Source organism: Pongo abelii, chromosome 19 (genome assembly GCF_028885655.2).
Source record: "Pongo abelii isolate AG06213 chromosome 19, NHGRI_mPonAbe1-v2.0_pri, whole genome shotgun sequence".
NCBI classification, from domain to species: domain Eukaryota; kingdom Metazoa; phylum Chordata; class Mammalia; order Primates; family Hominidae; genus Pongo; species Pongo abelii.
Window position 1 is genome coordinate 88,185,230 of NC_072004.2, and position 13,780 is coordinate 88,199,009.

The 13,780-nt window shown below is 43.9% G+C and overlaps 1 protein-coding gene and 1 non-coding gene across 13 annotated transcripts in view; both read right to left on the reverse strand.

Annotated features, from left to right (window-relative positions):
• The window catches only part of SLC39A11 (solute carrier family 39 member 11), a 564,735-nt gene that overhangs the window by 165,010 nt on the left and 385,945 nt on the right, over positions 1-13,780 (reverse strand). Inside the window, exon 8 of one of the 12 annotated variants that reach the window (XM_054535706.2) lies at positions 7,154-8,007. The exons of the other annotated variants lie outside the window; for them this stretch is intronic. Within the exon in view, the coding sequence (XP_054391681.2) occupies positions 7,799-8,007 (209 nt within the window). The 3' untranslated portion in view covers positions 7,154-7,798. Of the gene's footprint in view, positions 1-7,153; positions 8,008-13,780 lie in introns of those variants that run through there. 12 annotated transcript variants of the gene reach the window in all.
• LOC112129797 (small Cajal body-specific RNA 24) lies at positions 8,438-8,574 on the reverse strand. The gene has a single exon (XR_002912150.1). It is a non-coding gene; the product is annotated as a small Cajal body-specific RNA 24 (non-coding RNA).

The window sequence follows — 13,780 nt, forward strand, 5'->3', positions numbered from 1 at the left end:
CTGCATAGTAAAAAACATGTAATCAACTATTGCAATGCACAGAGACAAACCTCAGAGATGTCACATTAAGCAAAAGAAGCTGGCTACAGAACAGAATGTGCAGTATGATTCCATTTAAATGATATTCCAGAGCAGGCGGAACCTATCTATGGTAAAAAGAATTAGAATACTAATTATCTCTTAGAGGAAATTACTGCTTAGGAAGAGCTATCAGGAATGCTTCTGAGTTGCTAGGGTGTTTTGTATCATGATCTCAGTAGTGGTTATATGGGATATACATATGTAAAAATTCTTTTTTTTTTTTAAGACAAAGTCTCACTCTGTTGCCCAGGCTGGAGTGCAGTGGCATGATCTTGGCTCATTACAATCTCCACCTCCCAGTTTCAAGCGATTCTCCTGCCTCAGCCTATTGAGTAGCTGGGATTATAGGTGCACACCACTACGTCGGCTAATTTTTGTATTTTTAGTAGAGGCAGAGTTTCACCATGTTGGCAGGGCTGGTCTCAAACCAGCCTGGTCTTGACCTCAGGTGATCTGCCTGCCTTGGCCTCCCAAAATGCTGGGATTACAGGTGTGAGCCACCATGCCTGGCCTGTAAAAATTCTTTAAGTTGTATATTTAAGATTTGTTTTACTGTATATATGTTAAAACTTGATTTGAATAAAAGCAAAAAAAAAAAAAAAAAACATTGTTTAGACTGCTATAACAAAATACCTGAGCAGCTTATACACAACAATTGTTTGTTTCTCACAGTTCTTGAGGCTGGGAAGTCCAAAATCATGGCACCAGCAGATTCATTGTCTGGGAGGGTCCATTTTCTGAGTGGCAGACTGCCAACTTCTTGCTGCATCCTCACATGGTAGAAAGGGTCAGGCAACTCTATGAGGCCTCTCTTTTAAGGGCACTAATCCAGTCTCTAGGGCCCAACCATTATGACCTAATTACCTCCTGACAGCCCCACCTCCTAACCATCACACTGGAAACTGGGTATTTTGGGGGCACAAACATTCAGGCCATGGCAATCACTGTTTATAATTTTAAAGCTTTGTGGAAAAACAGTTTTCCAGGGTAAAAATTCTACCTAATCAGAAATCCACCTGGATCTCAGAAGGGAGAGGCTGGGCATCTTTGCCTGTCAGAGATGCAGTAACTGAGATGCTGTACCTAAAATGCATAGCTTAGTCCTTCTTCTTCTCCCTGTTCTACTATCAGTGGTGTGATCTTTGAGGAGTCACACTTTCTGTGAGCTTCAATTTCCTCTTACAACAAAGAGGTGAACTATATTATCTTTCAGGTTCATCCAAATTCTAAAATTCTTTGTCCACTTGGGAAAAGTTTGTTGGCTTTGTTTTTTATTTAACAAAAATATTCTCTTTCCTCCCTTTCAACCAGACACATGATTTCTCTGCTCTTAATCCTCCTACTACTGACCAGATGATAAGGGGACCACATCACCAATGTCTTTTATACTCAACTAGCTTAGTGCAATGAATGTAACAGATGCTATTAGATGAGAATGTAACTTTGCCATAAAAATAGTGAATCTAAAGCAAAGCCTTATATTCATAAAGTGATGAAATTGCATCCACAATAAAAATTCTATCAGCAAAGCTGTGTAACAATACAAGGCTTTGGAGAGAGTTATTTCTACCAACGAACTTAGTGAATCACTAAATAAACTGTCTTTTTGTCTCCCCCACAAAAACTTGGCCTTAGTATAAATGATATTATATTTTCTCTGGCCAGAAAAATAAGAAAAAATAAAATACTGTTATGCTTGGAGAGAAAGCTGCTCCCCAAGGTCATGTTAGTGTAACCAGAGATCCTTTCGGAGGGAAGACAAGCATCTGGGCAGTCAACCTGATGGGCTGGCAAACTTTATCCTTTAGTAGATTTTCTCCCAGGGTCAGGTTTAAGAATCATCACTGCCGTATCTTAGACATTTTGGTTTCTATTTGAAATCAGAGCAACAATAAAAATTAAGGTACATTTGAATGATTTAGAATCTAGAGTCTAGGGTTGGATGCAATGTATAACAAAGATGTCTAAGCAATTTAATTGCATCATTCAGATTGCAAAAGAAATGGTTAGCCACACAAGAAGATAATGTGCCTTTAAGCAACTTAAAAGTAATTCTTGATGAGCAAGGCAGAATGGAATAGCAATGGGGCCTCATATCACAGTCAAAACATCTGCTTCTGGTCCCACCTCTGCTATTACCCAGCCTTGGACAAGACTTCCAGTTTCTTGATTTGAAAAGTGCACATATTAGGGTAAACTGAATAATTTCCAAAGTCGTCTTTTTATGGTGAAATTTAACATTCTATGATATATGGATGAAAACTACAATGACAAATAAATAGCAAGTTTGTTCTTGTAACTCCCTCTTGTGTATAAATATCTCGATGTCATTTAAGAAGGCATTGTGCTTGGGGGGGTTTAGTTTTCATACGCTCAGCACCCTTACTGCTTCTTTTGGTGATAGCATCCTGCTTTTCTTTGAGAAATTCCCTACCTCCATCCTATGCAGTCCGATGGGACTTTGAACAAGCTCCTCCCCGCCCCTTAGTGTTGGCCTCCACAACCTGTCCTGGATTCTCCCAATCCGATTTTCTCTTCCAGAATTGAAAGCTGAGCTGAATGACACGGGCAGAAAATGGTTGTTCCTGAGTCATTCTGATGTCAGCTCTTTGAAGAGACTGCCCATAGCTCCAATCTATTATTGCAGGTTTTGGGATGCCTTGCTATTGGTCTTCCAAACACTAGCTTTTCCTCAGATTCTTTGAGTTACTCCTTATACTTTTGAAAAACTTCTTCATATGCTTTAGCTGGCCAGAGATGACATCTGTTGCTCACAACCAACAAACCCTAATGGATGGAGAACTCTTTTCTGGTCCCCATCGTCAGACTTTAATTTGTATTTTGAAGTAATAAAACCAAATTTGTTTAAAGTCCTCTAAAAATTTCGATATTTTTGTCTAATTAAGACATCCATTTTCTCTAATTGGAATAAGCAGAGCTACTGCACATTCTAAAGCATAATATTAATTTTCTGCTACCTTAGACTGTACTTGATTAACCTGGTAAAATAGCATGGTTCTTTATCAAGCTGAGCCTGAACTAAGGGCAAATACATTCATGGATCAGACCCTGGAACTAGTTCTATCCTCCTCTATAATCACGGATGTTATCATCAGAATGCTGTGGAACTCTTGGCAGCATCCAATCTACCAAGTGTTCTCCGGAGAGAAAAGCAGAAGTTGATCACTCTGCCTCTCAGCCAAAAGCCCATCATAGCACTGCCAGGGGCACTTCTGCCAGGAAAGCAATGAGCTTTTCACCAGGTGGTCAAAAAGTACGCCAGGAGCTAAGACTTCAAATATTACCCTCAAAAGAGTAAAATGCCTTTAGTTAAGGCAGGACGGGGCAGAGGGAGGTGGCAGAGAAGGACCTGCATATTCCACTAATGAAGGCTAAAGTCTACCTCCGTAAGAGTGCTTTTGTGAACAACATTTAAAACGTGACACTGACAGCGCTACTCATTGAAGGGTTAGGAGGCCATAAGAACAGTTTTCTTGAGAGAGCTGAGCAAGATATATAATGGGACTTATCTCGTCTCAGAACTGTTGCTGAGAAAAACTGCTGACATTACCCTCTCATTCTACATTCTAGAACAACACGGCATGTCTAATACAGTAGCCACATGTGGCTTTTTACACTTAAATTAATTAAACAAGATTACACACCAGATGCTCAGTCATAGCAGCCACCTTTCAAGTGCTCAAAAGCCCCAGGGGATTCATGGCTACCATACTGGACCATGCAGATATTGAGTATTTCTATTGCCGCAGAAAGTTCTACAGGACAGTGTTGCTCTACTGAGAAGTACCTGACCCTCTTGCAGAACTGGATAAGGAGTAGTTCCTCCCAAACGGTGCCCTCGGGCCCCAGTGGTCCCATGGAAGGTGGAGAGACAAGGACGACCATACCAAGAATGGCCTTGGAGAGCTGTCAGAGCTCACCCTGAGGATGGAGGAGTTCCTCTATACTCAGGTCAAATGAGGGCCACTGCAAGAGACATGCTTGCAGAGTTTGGCATGCTCCTCTGGAGAACTGGGCTCTGAACACATTGTGGAATAGTCCCGAGGTGAGAAGGTGCCTGAGAGAACTCCAGTGGCCATTACAGGAGAGGCGGCTGCCCTGGAAGCAGCCTGCATTTCCAGAGGCAAAGGGCCAAGGTGACATTTTGGAAGGTGACTAGATACAAACAAGCTATAAAGGTTAACCCCTGAGAGATCAGCCTGCAAGGACAAACTGATTCTAACAGAATCTGTGCAGAGAGGACCACCTGGGGCTGGGGGGACCACAAGAGTCATCCACAATGCACCCTGCCTATCCCTGTGTATATTTCCATGAAGAGGCTCTAAAGAGCCCATGAGAACAACGGTCCACACTTGAGAATCTGCTACTTCAAGGACACCAACACTAAATTATAACTATAACCTTTAGGGAAGGCCTTTTGTCACTCATCACCCAAACACAGTCCTTCACTTCTTTCTTCCTTCAATCCTAAGGAATTGGCAAGGCAAGCAGTGTAGGGGGTAAAAAACTAAGGAAGGGGCAAACCACCCACATCTTGCCCACTGCCGGCTGCCAAGGCTAAAGCAGCCCAGGAGTTATTGGCGGAAGGAAAGAATGCTCTACTCAAGGAGATGCTGAAGTTCTATTAAGACTGGTCCATCGGGATTGCATATGACAATGAATCTGCTCATCAGTACCTAAAACTTACAGGAAAATGTAGCTGTCTATGGAATCACCCAGGGGAAGGGAAGGGAGAGCCAAGAGAACAGGTTAGGAAGACACTGATGTGAGAAAATCAAGCTGTTATGATTTCACCCTACAGACTTGGAAAGCTCCAGAAAGAATGCAGGAGAGGCTGGGAGTGGTGGCTCACGCCTGTAATCCCAGCACTTTGGGAGTCTGAGGCACGTGGATCACAAGGTCAGGAGTTCGAGACCGGCCTGACCAATATGGAGAAACCCCGTCTCTACTAAAAATACAAAATTAGCAGGTCATGGTGGCAGGTGCCTGTAATCCCAGCTACTTGGGAGGCTCAGACAGGAGAATCACTTGAACCCAGGAGGTGGAGGTTGCAGTGAGCTGAGATCATGCCACTGCACTCCAGCCTGGGCAACAAGAGCAAAACTCTGTCTCAAAAAAAAGACTTAGGTCCTAGGGCCAGGTGTGGTGGCTCACACCTATAATCCCAGCACTTTGGGAGACCAAGGCAGGCAGATCACTTGAGGTCAGGAGTTTGAGACCAGTCTGGCCAATGTGGCGAAACGCTGCCTCTACTAAAAATACAAAAATTAGCTAGATGTGGTGGCGGCCACCTGTAGTTCCAGCTACTTGGGAGACTGAGGCAGGAGAATCGCTTGAACCTGGGAGGTGGAGGTTGTAGTGAGCCGAGATTGGGCCATTGCACTCCAGCCTGAGCAAGAGAGTAAAACTGTGTCTCAAAAAAAGACTGATGTCCCTAAAAGTGTTTTGTTGTTGTTGTACCTGTGCTGGAATGCCTGTCTCTAGCTTTTCTTTAAATGAGAAAAGATAACATTGTTTCAGATGTTCTGTACATGCAGCCAATCCCTTATCCTAACTCAGAAGCCAGAATCCATTATGGAGAGTTGAACTTGGTTTTCAAAGTCCTATGTGCTTCATTCTAAATCATCTGTCCTTATTTCTGTAGGCTGAGGAAAGTTCCTGAAGGTGGTTGCCCAGTTGTAGAGTGTCCTTTCAGCTCCGTGACTATATTCTTCAGATGGGACTTGAACTTAAGAATCCCTACAGGTTGGGGAGAACAGGATGCTGTAACAGCAATGAACTTCCAGACACAGCTTTGATCACTGGTGAATCAGAGAGTTCTGTTGTTGTTGTTTTTCTAATCTCTTGGCTGTTTCTTTTGCTCTTTCTTCCCACCCTCATTCCCCTGCCAGGGAAAAAAAAAATTAGCCAGGCAAGAGCACATCCAATTCCCTTTCTTAATTAGAAACAAAACATTTGAAAAGTTGTGGCACAACTGCTTGACGAACATTTGCAAGTTATCTCCAAGCACAAAGCCAACATATTACAGAAAGCAACAGGGTCATAGAACACGTTCCAGGCTAACAGAGAGGGTGATCCAGATTTGCAGAGGTGTCTGTCAACCACGGCTGGAGGCTCCTAATCCCCTCACTCAGAGCTGGCCATGCACAGAGAAAGGCTCATATGAAACACAACAAACCCAAGCTCTCCCAGGTGTCCGTAGCCGAGCTACGAAATCTGTCATCCCAAACTAACACTCCAGAGCACTTAATGGGTTTTAGGGAAGCATTCAAATAAATAATCATTTCCTGGTATTGGAGACTGGATTTCATACACCACAGCCCAGGCCCAAGCTTAATGGGAGAGAGATAAAGAACAGAGTTCTTTTTTCAAAAGTAAAATTTACTTCTAATCCATTAATACGTATGCAAATAGTTTCTTCCAGACTCTGTGATCTGGGAAATAAAATAGCCAGCTTGATCATAATTATTTTCTGACTTCCAGGGTGCTTGATATTAGATGCAGTAATGGTTTGCTATGGCAAATCCTAGGGCCTCTTTCCCTAGAAAGTGTCAAATAAGAACAGGTTGTGTCTGAGTCCATTTGTGTTGATATAAAGGAATACCCGAGGCTGAGTAACTTATAAAGAGAAGAGATTTATTTGGCCAATGGTTCTGAAGCCTGTACAAGAAGCATGGTGTCAACATGCGCTTCTGATGAGGGCCTCGGGAAGCTTCTACTCATGGTGGAAGGCAAAGGGGAACTGGCATGTGCAGAGGTCAATGGCAAGAGAGGAAGCATGAGAGAGAGAGAGAGGAAGGAAGGAAGGAAGGAAAGAAGGGAGGAAGGGAGGAAGGGAGAGAGGGAAGGAAAAGAAGGGGGAGGAGGAGGTGGTGGTGGTGTAAGGTCTTTTCAACAACCAATTCTTGCTGGAACTAAGAGTGAGAACTTGCTCCCAGGAGAATGGCACCAAGGCATTCATGAGGGATCTACCCTCATGACCCAAGCACCTCCCACCAGGCCCCATCTCCAACAATGAAACTTCAGTGAGATTTGGCAGAGCCAAACAACCCACATCCAAACCATAGCAGGTACACCCACGGGAAGCGCTCAATGGATGATGGCTATGACAACATCACTAACTCCCAAGACGAACAAAGTATTTCATCTTTACACAGTTCTAATTGTGAAAAATGTATTCCTTAGACTGTGTTAGCATCTATTTCCCTTTACCTTCCACTCCTGGGTCCTATTTCCAGCCTGGGAGTAAACATAGGATAAACACAAACTCTTGTCCCCATGGTGGTCTGTATTATTCCATTCTCACGCAGCTAATAAAGACATATCCAAGACTGGCTAATTTATTTTAAAAAGAGGTTTAATTGATTCACAGTTTCACACAGCTGGGGAGGCCTCAGGAAACTTACAATCATGGCAGAAGGTGAAGCAAACACGTCCTTCTTCATATGGTGGCAGGAGAGAGACATGCCGAGCAAAGAGGGAAAAGCCCCTTATAAAACTATCAGATCTCATGAGAACTCACACACTATTATGAGAACAGCAGCATGAGGGTAATCACCCCCATGATTCAATTGTCTCCCACCAAGTCCCTCCCACGACACATGAGGATTATGGGAACTACAATTCAAGATGAGATTTGGGTGGGGACACAGCCAAACCATATCAGGGGTCCTTTCAAGACATAAAGCAGTTTATATCACCTGTGTCTTCTTTTGTCCAGCCTGAAAGGTCCAATCATCTTGACCCGAAAGGTCAAGCCACTGCTCCCATGGCTTAGTTTCCAGTCCAGCCTGCTGAGGTTCTTGTCTGAAAGCCCCAGGGTGTGGCAGTCTCTTCTATCTTGTAGCTCCTTGGACACCTGGAGAGGTATCTGGAGGGTGCACTCCTCCAGGTGTGGACAAGCACCTGCAGATAAGTAGCTTGTTCCAAGAGGAATGACTTCACAAGGATGGCTTAGACTCACAGGCTACCTCGCACCTTGCAGGTAGGAGGTAAGCAGTGACTATTTCTTGAATCAATATATGGCTGAATGAAAGATTAAGCCTATTGATTTAAAACCCATGTTCTTTTTCCCACTTCTGAATATACTTTTATCATTTCTTTGGGGGACCTCATTTCCGGACTCTACTTAGGTCCCTGTGTCTACTCATTTCACCTTGTTTGAGCTAACAGGAATTCTAGTCTGTTGAGATCCTTTGATTTAGTGACTCAATCATCCCAGAAATTACCTGTCCCTCCAAAGCTCATGTCAACTACAGATTGCCATCTCACCAGTATACTCATCTGAGCAATTAATTAGATTATATTTGGCTTATAATCATATTATAAGTTTTTTTAATGTCAGTTGTAGAATGATCCATCCTTTTTATTTGTAAAGTGTGAACAGAAAGCTACTACATTCTACATGACTTTAGGACATTTACAAAGAGTTATCTTCACCTTGAGAAGAAACTGGATAAAAATAAATGTCTGCCCTATTATAAGGTTTGTTTTTCTTTTAAAGCAGGTAAAATATCCTCTGCCTAGTCTTCCCTGGATGGAGGGTGTCATAAATTGAACTGTCTCTCCCACAAATTAATATGTGAACATCCCAACTCGTAATAACTCAGAATGTGAACTTATTTGGAAATTGTGTGGTTTGCAGATATAATTAGTTAAGTTAGAATGAGATCATAATGGAGTAGGGTGGGCCCTTAATCCAATATTAAAAGTGTCCTTATAAAAAGGAGAAATTTGAGCACAGAATCGGACATACATAAAGAGAAGATGACGTCAAGAGACAGAGGGAGAAGAAGCCATCTGCAAACCAAGGAGACAGCCCTGGAACAGATCTTTTTCTCAGAGCCCTCAGAAGGAAGCAGCCCTGTGGCCACCTTGATGTCAGACTCCTGGCCTCCAGAACTGTGTGAGAATCAACTTCTGTTCTTCAGGCCACCCAGTTTGTGGCCATTTGTTCCATAAGCCCTAAGAAACTAATATGAAAGGAAAGGGGGCAGATGGCCAATCCCACCTCTCCGCTCATCAGGGAACCATGCAAAGTCCTTCTCTACTTTAGGCAGGAACAAAAATAACACTAAGAGCGAGTGAAGGTGAGCCACTCTCTGCCTCGCCCCTCTGGGATTCTGAACTTCTAGAAGCCCGAAGAACAGCCTATGACAATAACAATCATATGAACAATTCAACAGTACACTGAATGCATTTTAGGCTTTTCCAGTGGCCTCTTGGTTGATCCCAAACCATCTTGGGAAGTAGGTGGCACAGAAGTTATTATTTCCATTTTGCAGAAGACAAATTATTCTCAAATCAGAAACTGGCTAAAGGAAATGAAGCTAGACAGTGGTCAGCTCCAAAGGAGAGCCCAGAGACAATGACTCCCTCTCCGTGTTAAGAGGCTCACACCACCCATGCTCCTCTGTGCCGTCCCCAAACTCAAGCCTGTCAATTCACGCTAGGCCCTGTGTTCCCTCTGGGCCTCTGCACATTCTTAAGGGGACAGGGCTCTAGGGAAGGCAGGTGAGACATCAGCACAGGCACACAGGCTTCCTTCCCATTGACAACAAGCATGCCAAAGCCAGAAAACAAGTGACTTCTGTGATCTCCCTCAGTTTACACTAAGAGGGAAGGTCACTGACTATTGTCTTGGGTGATGTGACCTACGGACAATTGTAATAAAAGTGGTACCATTGCCTGCTAGAAAAGGTAGGTATGGGAGAAATTGCCCGCGGGAAAATGATCTTTGACTATTTTCCCCTCCGGATGTTGAAACTGTCTTCCAAACAACTGAATTTTGTTGTGCCCCCAGGGTCACGTGGAGCCCTGCTTTAAGTTCTTGCGATGACCCATCCTCATGAATACATTTGTAGCTGTCTTAAGCAAAGTGAAACAAGAGCATCTTTAAGGCCTTCCCGGTCCCTCCCTAATTTTCCTTGCGCCTCTCCTCTCTCCTTTGCTGAGCCTTTGCCGCTCAGAGCACCCTCACAACCTCCCTTCAACAGGAGCACACTCTCTCTCCTGCCACCGCGGATCTATTACATGGCACATCCTACAATGGGATTGCGGAGCTCAGCAAGACAGCAAAGAGCCCATGCTCTTGTCAGGGAAAAGTCATTATGGAACAGGGTTGGGGGTACAGTGTTGGGGGAGCCAGAGTGCTGGGGACACAAGGAAAGGCAAACAATGGACGCTATGCAGGCATGGGGTGGGATGAGAAATGTTCCCCATAAAGATGCCCTGGAGCTGGGTGCTAACGGGTGGGCAGAAGCCGGTCAGGTGAAAAGAATGGGGCAGAGACTGGGGGACAGAGGAGGAAAGGGAGGAGAAACATGTGGATGGGGGTACAGATGCCTCCCGGCAAGTCAGAGCACAGGGTTCCCCCAAGCACTTCCTGGGTTACTAGGGTGATGGCAGGTGAATGACAGAATAGCAGGGCCTTGGAGGGGAGGAGGAAGACTTTACTTTAGGATAGTTATAAAGAGTTATCCTCATCTTGATAAGAAACTGGATAAAAATAAACGTCTGCCGTATTATAAGGTGTTTTTTTGTTTTGTTTTGTTTTGCAGGTAAAATATCCTCTGCCTAAACTTCCCAGGAGGGAGGGTGTTGCAGATTGAATGGTCTCTCCTCCAAATTAATATGTAGATGTCCCAACTCCCAATAACTCAGAATGTGAGGTTTTTGGAAATTGGGTGGTTTGCAGGTATAATTAGTCACATTAGAATGAGATCATCATGCAGTAGGGTGGGCTTCTAGTCCATTATTACCAATGTCCTTATAAAAAGGGGAAATCTGGGCCAGGCACAGTGGCTCACGCCTGTAATCTCAGCACTTTGGGAGACTGAGGAGGGTGGATCACCTGAGGTCAGAAGTTCGAGACCAGCTTGGCCAACATGGTGAAACTCCATCTCTATTAAAAATACAAAAAAATTAGCTGGGCATGGTGACGCACACCTGTAGTCCCAGCTACTCAGGAGTCTGAGGCACAAGAACCAATTGAACTCAGGAGGCGGAGGTTGCAGTGAGCCAAGATCGTACCACTGTACTCCAGCCTGGGCAACAGGGTGAGACTCTGTCATGAAAAAAAAAAAAAGTTGGTGGAGGGGAATTTGAACAGATTTTTTGTGGAAAAAAAAATCTGAAAAGACATACACACAGCACAGTGTTAGAGGTCAAAACAATATAATGTATAGGGATATCCACGTTTTAGCTAAGTACAACTCAAAGGAATGAATTTAAAAGATCAAGTTCAACTCAAGAAGGACAGTCCTGGTGATGTTTTCACCTGAGAAACTCAGTATCTCCCTCAGACTGAGGCAAAAGGGACTCCGAGGCCAGGCCTCACAGATGGGCCCCTTCTCATGAGGCAAGGATCACAGGTCATGGGATGTGACCACACTCTGGATACCTAGCACTCTGGAATTCTCCATCCAAAGTAGTGGAATTCCCACTCCACTGACAGGGCCTGCATAGTCCTCTTCCCTGGGTCCATTCCCCTGTGGGAGACCAAGCCATTGGTGTACACTGAGGGTCCAAGCAGGTCCACCTTCTGGCAAGCAGGTCTCCTGATGTGCAAGTTGCAGCTGGAGACAGGAAGAGAATGGGACTGGCTGGGGCCATTTCTCCTTGGGCCGCCACATCCAACAAAACTCCAGGGAGGCTGAAAATTTGAACCTGGTTTCCCAGGTCCCTATGAAGATGTCTTTGTCATCTTCAATATGAAAAAGAATACTCAATATGAAAAAGAATACAATATGAAAAAGAATACTCATATATGTACTACACATTATATGCACATATACTATATATATACTATACACATACTATACACACATACTATATATATACACACACATACTATATATATTCTCTCTCTCTCTCTCTATATATATATAGAGAGAGAGAGAGATCTATCTAAATGCAATCTGTTAATTTGATTCATGACTTAAAATTTTTTAGACATATGACATGTAAGACGCCATTTGTACTTTTGCTCCCAGCTCTGCAAATATTAGGGACAGGTCTGGACGGCCTATGCCCTCAGCTTCACGTGGCCAGTGCACAACAACTGAGAGAAACAGGTGTCAATTTTCAGAGTAACTTGTTTCCTGGAAAGTGTTGCTCACCACACTCTGTGCCCCTGGTCAGGCATTCTCACCAGGGAGAGAACGGTGATTCGAGGTTGAAACAGGGAAAGGGGACAGGAGACAAAGGAAATAAGTGGCAAACACTTCCAACCCTAAACTTTTTTTTTTCTTTTCTTTTTTGCTCTGTCACCCAGGCTGGAGTGCAGTGGCACGATCATAGCTCACTGCAGCTTCAACCTCCTGGGCTCAAGCAATCCTCTCACCTCAGCCTCCCAAGTAGCTGGGACCACAGGCACACACCACTATACCCAGCTAATTTTTTTATTTTTTGTTGAGGCAAGGTCTTGCCCTGTTCTTATAGAGGCGAGATCAGTTGCCCTGGCTGGTCTCAAACTCCTGAGCTCAAGCAATCCTCTTACCTCAGCCTCCCAAAGTGCTGGGATTATAGGCATGAGCCACTGTGCCTGGACCTAAACTTTCAAATGCCTGAAACACATACAAAGGAAAAGCTGGGACAAGGTAGGAAGAGGTGAGTCCAAAAGTGTTGAACTCAGTGCCTGCCCCAAGACGAAATGGAAGAAAAATCAACAAATACCATGAAGACTCTTTCTGTTGAAGAAAACTACTTTCGTTGCAATCAGGGTTAAAGAGAAGTCCTTCAAGGTCACCCAACTTTGACCTTGAGGCATGAGTCTTCTTACCCCCATCTCTCTCACCCAGAGTGTCAGGAGCCAGATTTTAGGGTAAATATCCTAGTAGCAGGTATCCAAGTATTTAGGGTAAATATCCAAGTAGCAGGCTCTGAAGTAAACTGTCTCAGTAGCCTGTTTCTTCCAACTCCTTCAGTGGGCTTTCCAGACATTGGTTCTGTGCATCAATCTCTCTAAACTCATCTGGCAACAGGAGCCAGGCACAAACCCTGCAGTCTTTAAAGTGGCACAAATTCACAGACAGAGAGATGTTCCCACGCTGCATATGTTCCTAAAACAACCCCGTCCAAGCCATCCATCCACTCTCCTCCCTCCAAGCCACAAAGTAGTTTCATAAGCTCCATTTCAGTTCTGAGATCACCAACACCTTATATCATTACTCAGAGTCACTGGCTGGAGAACAGACATAAATTCTAATAAGAAAGTGCAGAAACATCCAGGATCATTAATGCTGCATTAGCTCCACTTCTTGCCACACTGGCGCTATGTTTTGTCTCTCTGGACTGACCACAGAATTTTCTAGTGCTTTGAAAAATACAGTGCTGTTTCTTGCAGCTAACTGGAAACCTGTAGAGAGCAACCAAGTGCAGATCCTTGAACTTGGTAATGAATAGATGGGATTCTAGGTGAGAAAGAAAGAGAAAAACACCAAGTCTCCATATTCAGAAAAATGTTTTCGATGCCAAAGTTGCATTCAATTTAAAATAAAAGCACAAAAAAACATAAAATTCCCTTTTATACATAAGCCAGTGATATGGTTTGGATTTGGGTGCCCACCCAAATCTCATGTCAAACTGTAATACCCAGTGTTGGAGGAGGGGCCTGGTGGAAGGTGACTGGATCATAGGGTGGACTTCCCCCTTGCTGTTGTCATGACAGTGAATATGT